This window comes from Eurosta solidaginis, chromosome 3, assembly GCF_040869045.1.
Source record: "Eurosta solidaginis isolate ZX-2024a chromosome 3, ASM4086904v1, whole genome shotgun sequence".
NCBI lineage: Eukaryota > Metazoa > Arthropoda > Insecta > Diptera > Tephritidae > Eurosta > Eurosta solidaginis.
The window spans coordinates 144,098,846-144,113,770 of record NC_090321.1 but is presented as its reverse complement, the minus strand read 5'-3'; the positions used below and the strand labels follow the sequence as shown (position 1 = coordinate 144,113,770).

The 14,925-nt window shown below is 39.9% G+C and overlaps 1 protein-coding gene across 9 annotated transcripts in view; it reads right to left on the bottom strand.

Moving 5' to 3' along the window:
• LOC137244315 (sodium-dependent neutral amino acid transporter B(0)AT3) overlaps window positions 1-14,925 on the bottom strand; it is a 598,031-nt gene that overhangs the window by 28,795 nt on the left and 554,311 nt on the right. The window contains exon 10 of one of the 9 annotated variants that reach the window (XM_067773159.1): window positions 2,623-7,604. The exons of the other annotated variants lie outside the window; for them this stretch is intronic. Within the exon in view, the coding sequence (XP_067629260.1) occupies window positions 7,596-7,604 (9 nt within the window). The 3' untranslated portion in view covers window positions 2,623-7,595. Of the gene's footprint in view, window positions 1-2,622; window positions 7,605-14,925 lie in introns of those variants that run through there. 9 annotated transcript variants of the gene reach the window in all.

Here is a 14,925-nt window from a genome sequence, read left to right as displayed (position 1 = left end):
ATTTCTTGTTATAATGTACTTTAGAAATAAAATAGCATATATATAAAGTTATCTTTCGCAATGATATTGCCTATATAATCGACTATGATCCCTTTAAAAATGTTTTATACAAAAATAGGAGTTGTTCTTACCCATTTCGCCCATCTCAAGCACAATCCTTATTACGAGGGCAGTAGGTTTGCGGAATTTTGTGACGGCAACTTAAATTGTTTTTGTTCATGACTTATAATATTTGCATGGTTAATTTTATCGGACTTGGGCTTGGGCCTTTTTTAAAAAGCATTCAAGACATTAGTTGGTAGGGTACCTAATTCAATTCACGTTTAAAACTTGATTATTATTGCTGCAATACTTGCTGAAAAATCACATTTCGGTGAGTATGGTTATTCTCGGATTTTACTCATTCTAAATGGCATTGGGAGATACGTGCCAAGGAACTTAGAAACCAAATTTCAATAAGATATTTCAAAGTTTACTCAAGCTATAGTGTTCACAATAGACGAACGGGCGGACATGGCTTAATCATTTCCTTTTTCCATCCTTACTTACTTACTTAATTGGCGCTTAACCGTCTAAACGGTTATGGCCGTCGAACAACCAAACTAAGATACATATGCAAATGAAAATTCAAAAAAACCCTCAACTTTTTGGACCTTGCCGTCCACATATGAATAAACAACATATTGAAACATTTTTCGTGGAGCGAGATTTTTCAATGCAAGTGTCAATTGACAGTGTGTTAGAAAGAGAAGGAAATAAATACATTTTACTTGGAAATCTTTACAATGGTTGTGTACATTGCCCATATTTAAGTATGTAGTATGAATTCACAAATTTGAGTTATGAGTCTTATGGTGCTCGCAAATTAAATCTACACTTTTGTGTCCAACCAGTGTTCTTTTAGGTAAAATAATAGTGAAGTTATTAACAAGTGCATAATTGCCGAAGTCGAAATTGTAATAATTTACATTTGCATAAGTAGCTTATACGTATTTAAGAATAATTCTAAACTTTTTTTGTAATACGTCTATTCTTTATATTGCAAATATATTTTCTCAGCACATAGGAACATTTTAGTATCAGTGTTGAAATAGCTTAAGTCGTAGGGAGCGATTATTGCAAAATGGAAAACTTAACAATTGTATATTTGTTATATATTGAATAAAACTAAATATACATATTTCAATGTTTTCAACAACCCTTAAAGTTATTCAAGTGAAACAAATTATTGTAATAAAAATATGTTAGTGGCCTTAATTAACCTCAGAATCAGATAGGTAGATTCACGAACTGTTGTTAAGATATTAAGTAAAATATAAAACTTTAGCGGTTATTGCATAACAGGACAGATTTGGTTTTGAAGAGATGGAATATTTTCCATGCATTCTAGACTAAAATAATTGCCCAAATATTTATAATCGAATGAGTAAAAGCTTTGGTTTGTATTTTTCCAGCTTATTTCTTTATTTACGGTGGCACTATAAATTTGAATTTCAAAATTTCTCATAGCATTTCTTTTCCAAAAGTCGAAGGTTTTGTACATTTCGGAACATGTATATACATAAAAGGGGGACTCACTTTGTCTTGAAAGGTTTACGGCTTGCTTCAATCCTACGGCATACATAAAACAACGAGAACACCCCACTGCATGCATGAATAAGAAGTGTAAAAAAAGGTACATAAAATGGCGAAATAATATGAAACTAATTAATGAATATTTTCGTGAGCGCATTGAAAGAGGGTTGATTCTTATTTCGTACAATCCGTTGTTAGAAAATATACATTGGTTCAAGCATAATTGCACGGATGCTGTATAATTTTTTGTGTGCATTTTGTTGTTCTGACTTTACAATCCGTGCAGCGTTTGCATGCCAAAGAGAATCCCCTATAATTTGACAAATAACTACACAGATATAAGCATGAGAAGTATGAACACAACAATGAGAATGTAAAGCACATATGTATTTACCTTTCATTTTGTGGTGCCTTAAAACTTCTTATTTATGTATGTACGCATTTCTCAGTTATAACTGTATGGACAAAACTTAAGATAACTGTTTTCTTAAGGATAATTTGTAAAGATGCAAACACCAGCGTTATACTACGAGTATTCCGAACTACAATAATTGACGAAATACCCGAAATGGTTTAGGAAATAAATAGTACGTTGTTACCGAATATCCCCTTTTTGCCAACGATAATTACACATATATGTAAACACATATGAATATACGTTTTAAAAAACTAGGCGATACAACATATGTATGAATGTATCATGTAAATACATATATTTAATTTTATACTTTGCTAATTAATACATGTAACACTAGTTAAAACGCGATTAACATACAATACAACTCATGGTTACGTGATTTAATTAAGAATTATATGAACAATGAAATTTTTCAACGCCAAGCGCTGTGTTTTATTGTGAAGTATGAATGTTTATATATATATATATATACATATATATATATATATATATATATATTAGGGCGGGTCGATTTAAAAATCGCTCATTGCTCTGTGAAAATCGTATTATAGGGATCAAAATAAGAAACTTTGCCGAAGGAACCATACCTCTAAAACGAATTCTGATGCCCCCCCCCCCCCCCCCCCCCCCTTTGGATCGAACTGTTGGGTAGCGGCAATTTCAATTCTACCTGCTGTGTCTTTTGGTGGCTTAAAAAAAAACAGCACAAGCAATTTTACGATCTGCAATTGTGTCACAGTGATACCTTCCTTTTTTAAAACGGTTGAATAAAAAACCCACACAACTATGTTTACGACATGCAAATGCATCACAGTGATGCTTTGGTTTTAAAAGGGGTTTGTAAAAACGCTAATTCCTAATAATTTTGTTTTAATTTCTTTTCTATTACTAAGTTAAATTCATTTTTTCATTTACATATGTTCTGACTAAATAAATTTCTAAAGAGAACAAGTAAGGAAGGTTAAGGTCGGGTGTAACCGAACATTACATACTCAGTTGAGAGCTATGGTGGCAACATAAGGGAAAATAACCATGTAGGAAAATTAACCGAGGGTAACCCTGGAATGTGTTTGTATGACATGTGTATCAAATGAAAGGTATTAAAGAGTATTTTAAGAGGGAGTGGGCCATAGTTCTATAGGTGAACACCATTTAGGGATATCGCCATAAACGTAGATCAGGGTTGACTCTAGAATTTGTTTGTACAATATGGGTATCAAAGGAAAGGTGTTAATGAGTATTTCAAAAGGGCGTGGGGCTTAGTTATACAGGTGGACGCCTTTTCGAGATATCGCCATAAAGGTGGACCAGGGGTGACTCTAGAATGTGTTTGTACGATATGGGTATCAAATTAAAGGTATTAATGAGGGTTTTAAAAGGGAGTGGTGGTAGTTGTATATGTGGTCGCCTTTTCGAGATATCGCCATAAAGGTGGACCAGGGGTGACTCTTGAATGCGTTTGTACAATATGGGTATTAAACGAAAGGTGTTAATGAGTATTTTAAAAGGGCGTTGGGCTTAGTTCTATAGGTTGACGCCTTTTCGAGATATCGCCATAAAGGTGGACCAGGGGTGACTCTAGAATGTGTTTGTACGATATGGGTTTCAAATTAAAGGTATTAATGAGGGTTTTAAAAGGGAGTGGTGGTAGTTGTATAGAATGTCGCCTTTTCGAGATATCGGCATAAAGTTGAACCAGAGGTGACTCTAGAATGTGTTTGTACAATATGGCTATCAAACGAAAGGTGTTAATGAGTATTTTAAAAGGGCGTGGGGCTTGTTTCTATAGGTGGACGCCTTTTCGAGATATCGCCATAAAGGTGGACCAGGGGTGACTCTAGAATGTGTTTGTACAATATGCCTATCAAACGAAAAGGTGTTAATAAGTATTTTAAAAGGGCGTTGGGCTTTGTTCTATAGCTGGACGCCTTTTCGAGATATCGCCATAAAGGTGGACCAGGGGTGACTCTAGAATGTGTTTGTACAATATGGCTATCAAACGAAAGGTGTTAGTGAGTATTTTAAAAGGGCGTGGGGCTTAGTTCTATAGGTAGACGCCTTTTCGAGATATCACCATAAAGGCGGACCAGGGGTGACTCTAGAATGTGTTTGTACAATTTGGCTATCAAACGAAAGGTGTTAAAGAGTATTTTAAAAGGGCGTGGGGCTTGTTTCTATAGGTGGGCGCCTTTTCGAGATATCGCCATAAAGGTGGACCAGAGGTGACTCTAGAATGTGTTTGTACGATATGGGTATCAAATTAAAGGTATTAATGAGGCTTTTAAAAGGGAGTGGTGGTAGTTGTATAGGTGGTCGCCTTTTCGAGATATCGCCATAAAGGTGGACCAGGGGTGACTCTAGAATGCGTTTGTACAATATGGCTATCAAACGAAAGGTGTTAACGAGTATTTTAAAAGGGAGTGGGCCTTAGTTCTATAGGTGGACGCATTTTCGAGATATCGCCATAAAGGTGGACCAGGGGTGACTCTAGAATGTGTTTGTACGATATGGGCATCAAACTAAAGGTATTAATGAGGGTTTTAAAAGGGAGTGGTGGTAGTTTTATAGGTGGTCGCGTTTTCGAGATATCGCCATAAAGGTGGAACAGGGGTGACTCTAGAATACGTTTGTACTATATGGCTATCAAACGAAAGGTGTAAATGATTATTTTAAAAGGGAGTGGGCCTTAGTTCTATAGGTGGACGCATTTTCGAGATATCGCCATAAAGGTGGACCAGGGGTGACTCTAAATGTGTTTGTACGATATGGCATCAAATTAAAGGTATTAATGAGGGTTTTAAAAGGGAGTGGTGGTAGTTTTATAGGTGGTCGCGTTTTCGAGATATCAGCGTAAAGGTGAACCAGAGGTGACTCTAGAATTTGTTTGTACGATATGGGTATCAAATGAAAGGTGTTAATGAGTATTTTAAAAGGGAGTGATCCTTAGTTCCATAGGTGGACGCCGTTTCGAGATATCGCCATAAAGGTGGACCAGGGGTGACTCTAGAATGTGTTTGTACAATATGGCTATCAAACGAAAGGTGTTAATGAGTATTTTAAAAGGGCGTGGGGCTTGGTTCTATAGGTGGACGCCTTTTCGAGATATCGCCATAAAGGTGGACCAGGGGTGACTCTACAATGTGTTTGTACGATATGGGTATCAAATTAAAGGTATTAATGAGGGTTTTAAAATGGGGTGGTGTTAGTTGTATAGGTGGTCGCCTTTTCGAGATATTGGCATAAAGGTGGACCAGGGGTGACTCTAGAATGCGTTTGTACAATATGGGTATCAAAGGAAAGGTATTAATGAGTATTTTAAAAGGGAGTGGGCCTTAGTTCTATAGGTGGACGCCTTTTCGAGATATCGCCATAAAGGTGGACCAGGGGTGACTCTAGGATGTGTTCGTACGATATGGGTATCAAATTAAAGGTATTAATGAGGCTTTTAAAAGGGAGTGGTGGTAGTTGTATACGTGAAGGCATTTTCCAGATATCGACCAAAATATGGACCAGGGTGACATCATCTGTTGGATACCGCTAATTTATTTATATATATAATACCACGAACAGTATTCCTGCCAATATTTCAAGGGTTTTTTATTTCGCCCTGCAGAACTTTTTCATTTCATTCTACTTAATATGGTAGGTGTCACACCCACTTTACAAAGTTTTTTTCTAAAGTTATATTTTGCGTCAATAAACTAATCCAAATACCATGTTTCATCCCTTTTTCGTATTTGGTATAGAATTATGGCATTTTTTTCATTTTTCGTAATTTTCGATATCGAAAAAGTGGGCGTGGCCATAGTCCGATTTCGGCCGTTTTTAATACCAATTCAAAGTGAGTTCAGATAAGTGCGTGAACTGAGTTTAATAAAGATATATCGATTTTTGCTCAAGTTATCGTGTTAACGGCCGAGCGAAAGGACAGACCGTCGACTGTGTATAAAAATTGGGCGTGGCTTCAACCGATTTCGCCCTTTTTCACAGAAATAAGTTATCGGACCAGAATCTAAGCCCTACCAAATTTCACAAGGATTGGTAAACTTTTTTCGACTTATGGCATTAAAAGTATCCTAGACAAATTAAATGAAAAAGGGCGAAGCCACTCCCATTTTGAAATTTTCTTTTATTTTTGCATTTTGTTGCACCATATCATTACTGGAGTTGAATGTTGACATAATTTACTTATATACTGTAAAGATATTAAATTTTTTGTTAAAATTTGACTTAAAAAAAATTTTTTTTTTAAAAGTGGTCGTGGTCGTCTCAGATTTTGCTAATTTTTTAAAGCATACATACAGTAATAGAGGTAACATTCCTGCATAATTCCATCATTCATTTCATTTCATTTCATTTCATGGGTGCCACACCCATTGTCCAAAATTTTACTAATTTTCTATTCTGCGTCATAAGTTCAACTTACCCACCAAGTTTCATCGCTTTATTCGTCTTTGGTAATGAATTATCGCACTTTTTCGGTTTTTCGAAATTTTCGATATCGAGAAAGTGGGCGTGGTTATAGTCCGATATTCTTAATTTTAAATAGCGATCTGGGATGAGTGCTCAGGAACCTGCATACCAAATTTCATCAAGATACCTCAAAATTTACTCAAGTTATCGTGTTAACGGACGGACGGACGGACGGACGGACATGGCTCAATCAAATTTTTTTTCGATCCTGATGATTTTGATATATGGAAGTCTATATCTATCTCGATTCCTTTATACCTGTACAACCAACAGTTATCCAATCAAAGTTAATATACTCTGTGAGCTCTGCTCAACTGAGTATAAAAATAAACTGCAAAAAGAAAAAACATAGCCATTTCAAAGTGGGATTTTTCAAAATTTGCCCCTACGACCCAAAGGGGGGGGGGGGGGGGACATCAGAATTCGTTTTAGAGTTATGGTTCCTTCGGCAAAGTTTCTTATTTTGATCCCTAGAATATGATTTTCACAGAGCAATGGGCGATTTTTTTGCCTCCCCATAAATCGACCTGGCCTAATATATATGCAACTTAGATAAATATTTACTATAATTATATATTACTCAATGTGTTTTTCCAACCGCTCGGAATATTTCAAGTGTTGAGAATGTATTTATGTTTTTATGTACATATGTTTGTAGTTAGTTTAAAGCAAAGTACCGCTTATACTACTCTTAGTACTTTCATTATTATGTTTCTGATTGAGCTTTCTTATTTCCCAAAATTAAATTTGGAGATTTTGACAAAAGACATGAACAAACAGTGATAGTTTTTTTCGGAGTTAGTAAATGGCGTTAATTGCTTTTCGATATTTCTAATGAACCGTTAGTGGCATTAGTTGATAGCGAACGCGAAGCATGTTTAGTGATCAATACATTTTTAAAGCGTTATTTACGTTAACACTCATCTTCGAACATTGATTGGCCTTTCCGCGCATCTCTTATGGATATTTACATGCATAAAGTTATATAACAATTATCAACGTTGATTATTAGAACGCAGGCTTAATAAATTTGATTTCGAGGTAACTGTTGCGTGTTTTTATTGAAATAAATTTCGTCCCGCTTTTCTTATGTATAACTAACCAATAGCAAGATGCGTTTAAGTGCAATTTAGTTTTGCTGAAATTGATTAGAAGAAACCATAAATACGTTTTTAATTAGACAAATAAAATGTGTTTTTAATCGAAGAAAAAAAGTATCAGCATTTTTTTACCAAACCCTGTATCCCTATCGCTTACCGCTACATAAAACATATTTTGAGCTCTTTTTGTGAGATTTTAAAGCTTTGTGCAGTTCGGCCCCTATTAGAAGATAGTTAACTTTTTATTTCAATTATTACCCACCCTCAAGTTATACGGAGTTTTAAATTGTTAACCTTGTATCTAAAAGATTTAGCTTAACTTTTTCGCCTACTACATGGAATGTCCTGGGCTCAATGTAAAACCAAAATAATTAGGAAAAATGTTTTCTAAGCGAGGTCGCCGCTCGACAGTGATTTGGCTAACACCCTGAGTTTATTTCTTCCATGAAAAGCTTTTCAACGAAAATGTAACTGCCTGGCAGATGTCGTTCGGAGTCGGCATAAAATATAAAGGTTATGCCGCTAATTTGTAGGAAAAATTAAAATGTAGTACGACAAAAATTGTAAAAGAAGCTGGGACTAAATTTTCTTGTCGTTCGGAGTCGGCATAAAACATAAAGGTTATGCCGCTAATTTGTAGGAAAAATTAAAATGTAGTACGACAAAAATTGTAAAAGAAGCTGGGACTAAATTTCCTTGGAAATACATCGTGATGATTCGTTGGCTGGGTTATGGGCGTCCAACAGGGCCACCAGTCGTTTCTTCTTTGGGCTAACTTGCTCCAATCGGTCACACCAAGGGAATTTATATAAATCGTTTCACCTGGTCCATCCAGCGAAGTGAGGGCCGCCCTCTATATGGGCTTCCGTAGGCAAGTTCCGGTAATCGGCACGTCATCTTTCATTCGAATAACGTGACCTCGATAGCGTAGCCGCTATATTTTAATAAGCTGGACTGTGTTGATGTCTGTAAAAAGCTCGTACAACTCAGGCCGAGAGCAGCCTCATCTGTTATTATCTTGATACATACTTCTGCACTATATAGCAGGACAGGCACGAAAAGTGACTAGTACAGCATGTTCTTTATTTGCATAGACAGAGCTGTTATTTTCAATTGCCGACTCAGTTCATAGTAGAATTTATTAGCAAGAGTGAACTGTACAGCCTAGAAAGTGCTCGTATCGGCACCGTGATAACAGTGAAGTTGGACTTCCAGTGAGTTGGGTGAAACCAGTGGAGGAAGACAAATTTCCCTTGGTAACCCGAATTGGTGTTTGTTGTCGCCAAGAAGGAATAACTTTTGAACATCGATATGAAATGGCAAATATGGGATGTTAAGTACAATTAACAAAGATACTTTCAAGGTGGGCGCACCCTTGCTCTCCCTGTAGCACTTCTTCGTCCCAATCAATAGATACAATCACTCACATATTGACACGGTTGTTAGGGGCGTTGGTTCCATTTTGCAATTAAATAGATGTATGATGTCGTGTAGAGACACATAAACTTAAGGATATGCATACATAGCGTATGTTGGGATGGATTCTGGCCAAGTAAGGGTTTAACCTTTAGCAGTAACCTATTAAAGTAACACAAGCATATTTACTTAAGTTATATACATATGCACAGGTACATTCATATATCGCACACCTAGATAAATGTGGAGACAACTGAAAAGTTCTTAATTTCGAAGTTATGAGTACCTCCGAGCTTCAAAATTTATTGCCTACTGAACAGTTGACTAATTACTTACTTACTTACTTAATTGGCCCTTAACCGTTTAAACGGTTATGGCCGTCCAACGAGGTGCGCCAGTCGCTCCTTCTCTCTGCCAACCGGCGCCAATTGGTCACACCAAGGGAGTTTAAATCGTTTTCCATATGGTCCTCTCAACGGAGTGGGGGCCGTCCTCTACCTCTGCTTCTATAGGCGGGTTTCGATAGACACTTTCATGGCCGGAGCGCCATCTTTCATTCGCATAACATAGCCTAGCCAGTGCAGCCGCTGCGTTTAAATTCGCTGAACTATGTTGATGTCTGCGTATAGCTCGAACAGCTCATCGTTAAATATTCTTCGGTACTCGTCATCGCCAACGCGTTGAGGTCCATAAATCGTTCGAAGAAATTTTCTCTCGAACACTCCCAGAGCCGCTTCATCTGCTGTTGTCATGGTCCATGCTTTTGCCCCATATAGCAGGACGGGTATGAAAAGTGACTTATAGAGGATGATTTTCGTTTGCCGAGGGAGGACTTTACTTTTCAATTGCCTACCTAGTCCAAAGTAGCATTTATTGGCAAGAGTGATTCTTCGCTGTATGTCGGAGCTGATATTGTTGCTAGTGTTGATGCTGGTTCCCAAATAAACGAAGTCTTTTACTATTTTGAAATTATGGCTGCCAATAGTAGCGTGGTTGCCAATGCGCATATGCGCTGACTCTTTGCTCGATGACAGCAGGTACTTCGTTTTGTCCCCATTCCATCAGACCATCAAACCCATTTTTACCGCTTCATTTTCGAATTTGGAGGAAGCAGAACTAACGGCGCGGGTGTTTAGGCCGATGATATCAATGTCATCAGCATACGTCAGTAATTGCACGCTTTTATAGAATACTAGCCTTTACCCGCGGCCCCGTCCGCAGGGAGAAATTTAAATATATGGGATATTCGCGTTAGCCTGCTTATTATCTGTTTAAAATTTTGTTTTCTGTCTAATGCATTTTATTTTTGTAATTGAGTAAAAAAAAGAACTAAATGAGCTGATAACCTGATAGGATCCCAAATGATCCCGAAATTATCCAGAAAAAGCTATGAAATTACCCCCACGCTATCGCGGACGGATCCCGAAAACCATCCAGAAATGCCCCGAAAGGGTCTCCAAAAGTTCCCCGAATAGTCCCAAAAAAACCGGAAATGACAGCGACACGATTCTAGACGTATCCAGAGAACCACACAGAAATGATCCCTGAAGGTGTTCCAAAATGATCCCGAAAAGGTTCCGAAATGACCCTGACGGGCTCCCGGGCGGATCTCATAAACCATCCAGAAAATATCCAGGAAGGGTCCCTAAATTATCCCGACATACTCCAGAAAAAGTTCCGAAATGGCTCCCAGGGATCCACGACGGATCGCGAAAACCATACAGAAATGATTCCGGAAGGATCCCAAAATGGTCCCGAAATAGTCCGGAAATGACCCAGATGGGATCCCGCACAGATCCAGAAATGATCCCGGAAGGGTGCAAAAACTATCCCGGAAAAGTAACAAAAAATCCGGAAATGGCTCCTACGGCATCCCGGACGGATCCATAAATGATCTCGAAAGTTCCCCAAATGTTCCCAAAATGGTCCCGAAAAGACCCTGATGGATCCGTCAAACCATCAAGAAATTATGCCGAAAGGGTCCCAAAATGATCCCGAAATAATACAGAAAAAGTCACGAAACGACCCCTACAGGATCCCCAAATGATCCCGCGTTAGCCCCGAAAAGGTGCCGAAATAACCCCGACGGGATCCCGGACAAATCCCGAAAACCATCCAGAAATGATGCCGGAAGAAATCCCAAATGATTCCGAAAATTTCCCGCATTGATTCCGACGGGATCCCGAACGGATACCGAAAATCATCCAGAAGTGATGCCAGAAAGGTCCTCAAATGATCACCTAATAGTCCCGAAATTACCCTTAAGGGGTAATGGACGGATCCCATAAATCATCCAGAAATGAAGCCGATATAGTCCCGAAGAAGTCCCGAAATGACCCTGACGGGATCTCGAACGCACCCCTAAATAACCCCGACCGGATCCTGTAAGCCATCTCTAAATTATCCCGAAAAAGTCCCGAAATGACCCTGACTGGACCCCGAAAGGATCCCGAAAACTTTCCAGAAATGATGCCGGAAAGGTCCTCAAATGATCTCCTAATAGTTCCGAAAAGACCCTGACGGGATTCCGAACGGATCCCGACAACTATCTAGAAATGATGTCGAAAGGGCCCGCAAATGATCCCGTATTAGTCGAGAAAAAGTCCCGAAATGACCCCGACGGGATGCCGGACGAATCCCAAAAACCATCCAGAAATGATGTCGGAAGGGACCCCAATGATCCCGAAAAAGTCCCGCAATTATTCCGACGGGATCCTGAACGGATACCGAAAACCATCCAGAAGTGATGCCGGAAAGGTCCTCAAATGATCACCTAATAGTCCCAAAATGACCCTGACGGCATCCCGGACGAATCCTGAAAACCAATCATAAATGATGCCGAAAAAGTCCCGAAATGACCCTGATGGGACACTGAAAGGATCCCGAAAACTAACCAGAAATGATGCCGGAAAGGTCCTCAAATGATCTCCTAATAGTTCCGAAAAGACCCTGACGGGATTCCGAACGGATCCCGACAACTATCTAGAAATGATGTCGAAAGGGCCCGCAAATGATCCCGTATTAGTCGAGAAAAAGTCCCGAAATGACCCCGACGGGATGCCGAACGAATCCCAAAAACCATCCAGAAATGATGCCGGAAGGGACACCAAATGATCCCGAAAAAGTCCCGCAATTACTCCGACGGGATCCTGAACGGATACCGAAAACCATCCAGAAGTGATGCCGGAAAGGTCCTCAAATGATCACCTAATAGTCCCAAAATGACCCTGACGGCATCCCGGACGAATCCTGAAAACCAATCATAAATGATGCCGAAAAAGTCCCGAAATGACCCTGATGGGACACTGAAAGGATCCCGAAAACTAACCAGAAATGATGCCGGAAAGGTCCTCAAATGATCTCCCAATAGTTCCGAAAAGACCCTGACGGGATCCCGAACAGATCCCGACAACTATCCAGAAATTATACCTAAAGGGCCCGCAAATGATCCCGTATTAGTCGAGAAAAAGTCCCGAAATGACCCCAAAGGGATGCCGGACGAATCCCAAAAACCATCCAGAAATGATGTCGGAAGGGACCCCAATGATCCCGAAAAAGTCCCGCAATTATTCCGACGGGATCCTGAACGGATACCGAAAACCATCCAGAAGTGATGCCGGAAAGGTCCTCAAATGCAAACCTAATAGCCCCAAATTTACCCTGACGGCATCCCGGACAAATCCCGAAATCCATCCAGAAATGATCTTGGGAAGGTCCCAAAATGATCCCGAAATAGTCTCTGAGAAGTCCAGAAATTACCCTGACGGGTTCCCGGACGAATCCTGAAAGACATCCTTAAATGATCCCGAAAAAACCCCGAAATGACCCTGACGGGATCCCGAAAGGATTCCGAAAACTATCCAGAAATGATGCCGGAAAGGTTCTCAAATGACCCCCTAATAGTCCCGAAATGACCGTGACGGGATCCCGAACGGATTCCGGCAGCTATCCAGAAATGATGCCGAAAGGGTCCGCAAATGATCCCGTATTAGTCGAGAAAAAGTCCCGAAATAACCCCAACGGGATCCCGGACGAATCCCAAAAACCATCCAGAAATGATGCCGGTAGGTATCCCAAATGATCCCGAAATAATCCCGAAACGACCTCGTCGGCATCCCGGACGGATACCGAAACTTATCCAGAAATGATGCCGGAAAGGTCTACAAATGAGCCCTAATATATCCGAAATTACCCTGATGGGATCCCGGACGGATCCCGAAAACCATCCAGAAATGATGCCGAAGGGGTTCCCAAATGCTCCCGTATTAGTCGCGAAAAAGTCCCGAAATGACCCCGACGGCATCCCGGACGGATCCCGAAAACCATCCCGAAATGATGCCGGAAGAGCCCCAAATGATCCCGAAAAGGTCCCCATATGACCCCGACGAGATCCCGGACGGATACCGAAAACCATCCAGAAATGATGCCGGTAGGTATCCCAAATGATCCCGAAATAGTCCCGAAATGACCACGTCCGGATCCCGGACGGATCACGAAAACTATCCAGAAATGATGTCGAAAGGGTCCCCAAATTATCCCGCATTAGTCGAGAAAAAGTCCCGAAATGACCCCGACGGGATCCCGGACGGATCCCGAAAACCATACAGAAATGATGCCGGAAGAGCCCCTAAATGATCCCGAAAAAGTCCCCAAATGACCCCGACATACTCCAGAAAAAGTTCCGAAATGGCTCCGAGGGAATCAACGACGGATCGCGAAAACCATACAGAAATGATTCCGGAAGGATCCCAAAATGATCCCGAAATAGTCGGGAAATGACCCAGATGGGATCCCGCACAGATCCAGAAATGATCCCCAAATTATCCCAAAATGGTCCCGAAATGACCCTGATAGATCCAACAAACCATCAAGAAATTATGCCGGAAGGGTCCCCAAATGATCCCGAAATAAAACAGAAAAAGTCACGAAACGACCCCTAGGGGATCCCCAAATGATCCCGTATTAGCCCCGAAATAGTCCCAAAATGACCCTGACGGGATCCCGAAAGGATTCCGAAAACAATCTAGAAATGATGCCGGAAAGGTCCTCAAATGACCCCCTAATAGTCCCGAAATGACCGTGACGGGATCCCGACAACTATCCAGAAATGGTGCCGAAAGGGTCCGCAAATATATTTATTTATTTATTTATTTATTTATTATTTAAAGTCGACGACAAACTATGGTCGACTGCATAATATAAAAGATATATAAATATACAACTCAAAAGATAAAATTTAAGATATATCGAGCTTTCAACAATGTTATATTACAAACAAAGAAATATTAATGAACATTACTATTTAATTTCAGAATATAATAATAATAAGAAATATGAGCAGAAATAAGATCTTATGCCGAAATCTTATACTGGCGGAATGCATCAGATTCCGCTCAGCATGACTTCGGAATGCAGTGGATTCCAATCTCCCTGTTGGAATGCAACAAGATTCCAATCAGCATGTCATGGGAATCCGGCAGTGCTAAGAGTAGTGTAATGAGGATACGCCATCACAAGGCATAAAAAAGTAACATGACCTGTGTTGTTGGAATGCACCGGATTCCAATCAGCTCGATGCCTGACCCATAAGATTATACTGCCGGAATGCATACGATTCCGGTCAGTGACTCTTGAAAAAGCATGTTTTTTACGTTGTTGGAATGCACCAGATTCCAATCAACACAGTACTGTCTTGTTCCTTCTTAATGAGACATGTTGATAAATGTTCCTCCGTCCTTAAGCGAGATAGTTCCTGTTTTTTATCGAAGGAATAAAATGCCGGCAAATTAAATTAGCTTGTATCTCTTAAATTAGATAGGCAAGTATTGCATTACGTATAGTGGCAAAAGTACATTCAAGACTGATGCAGCTATACAAGTCATTGTAGTGCGCGCACCAGATAAGAAGAGGATTATTTTTAGCAAAGTTTCGTCGACAAAGGGG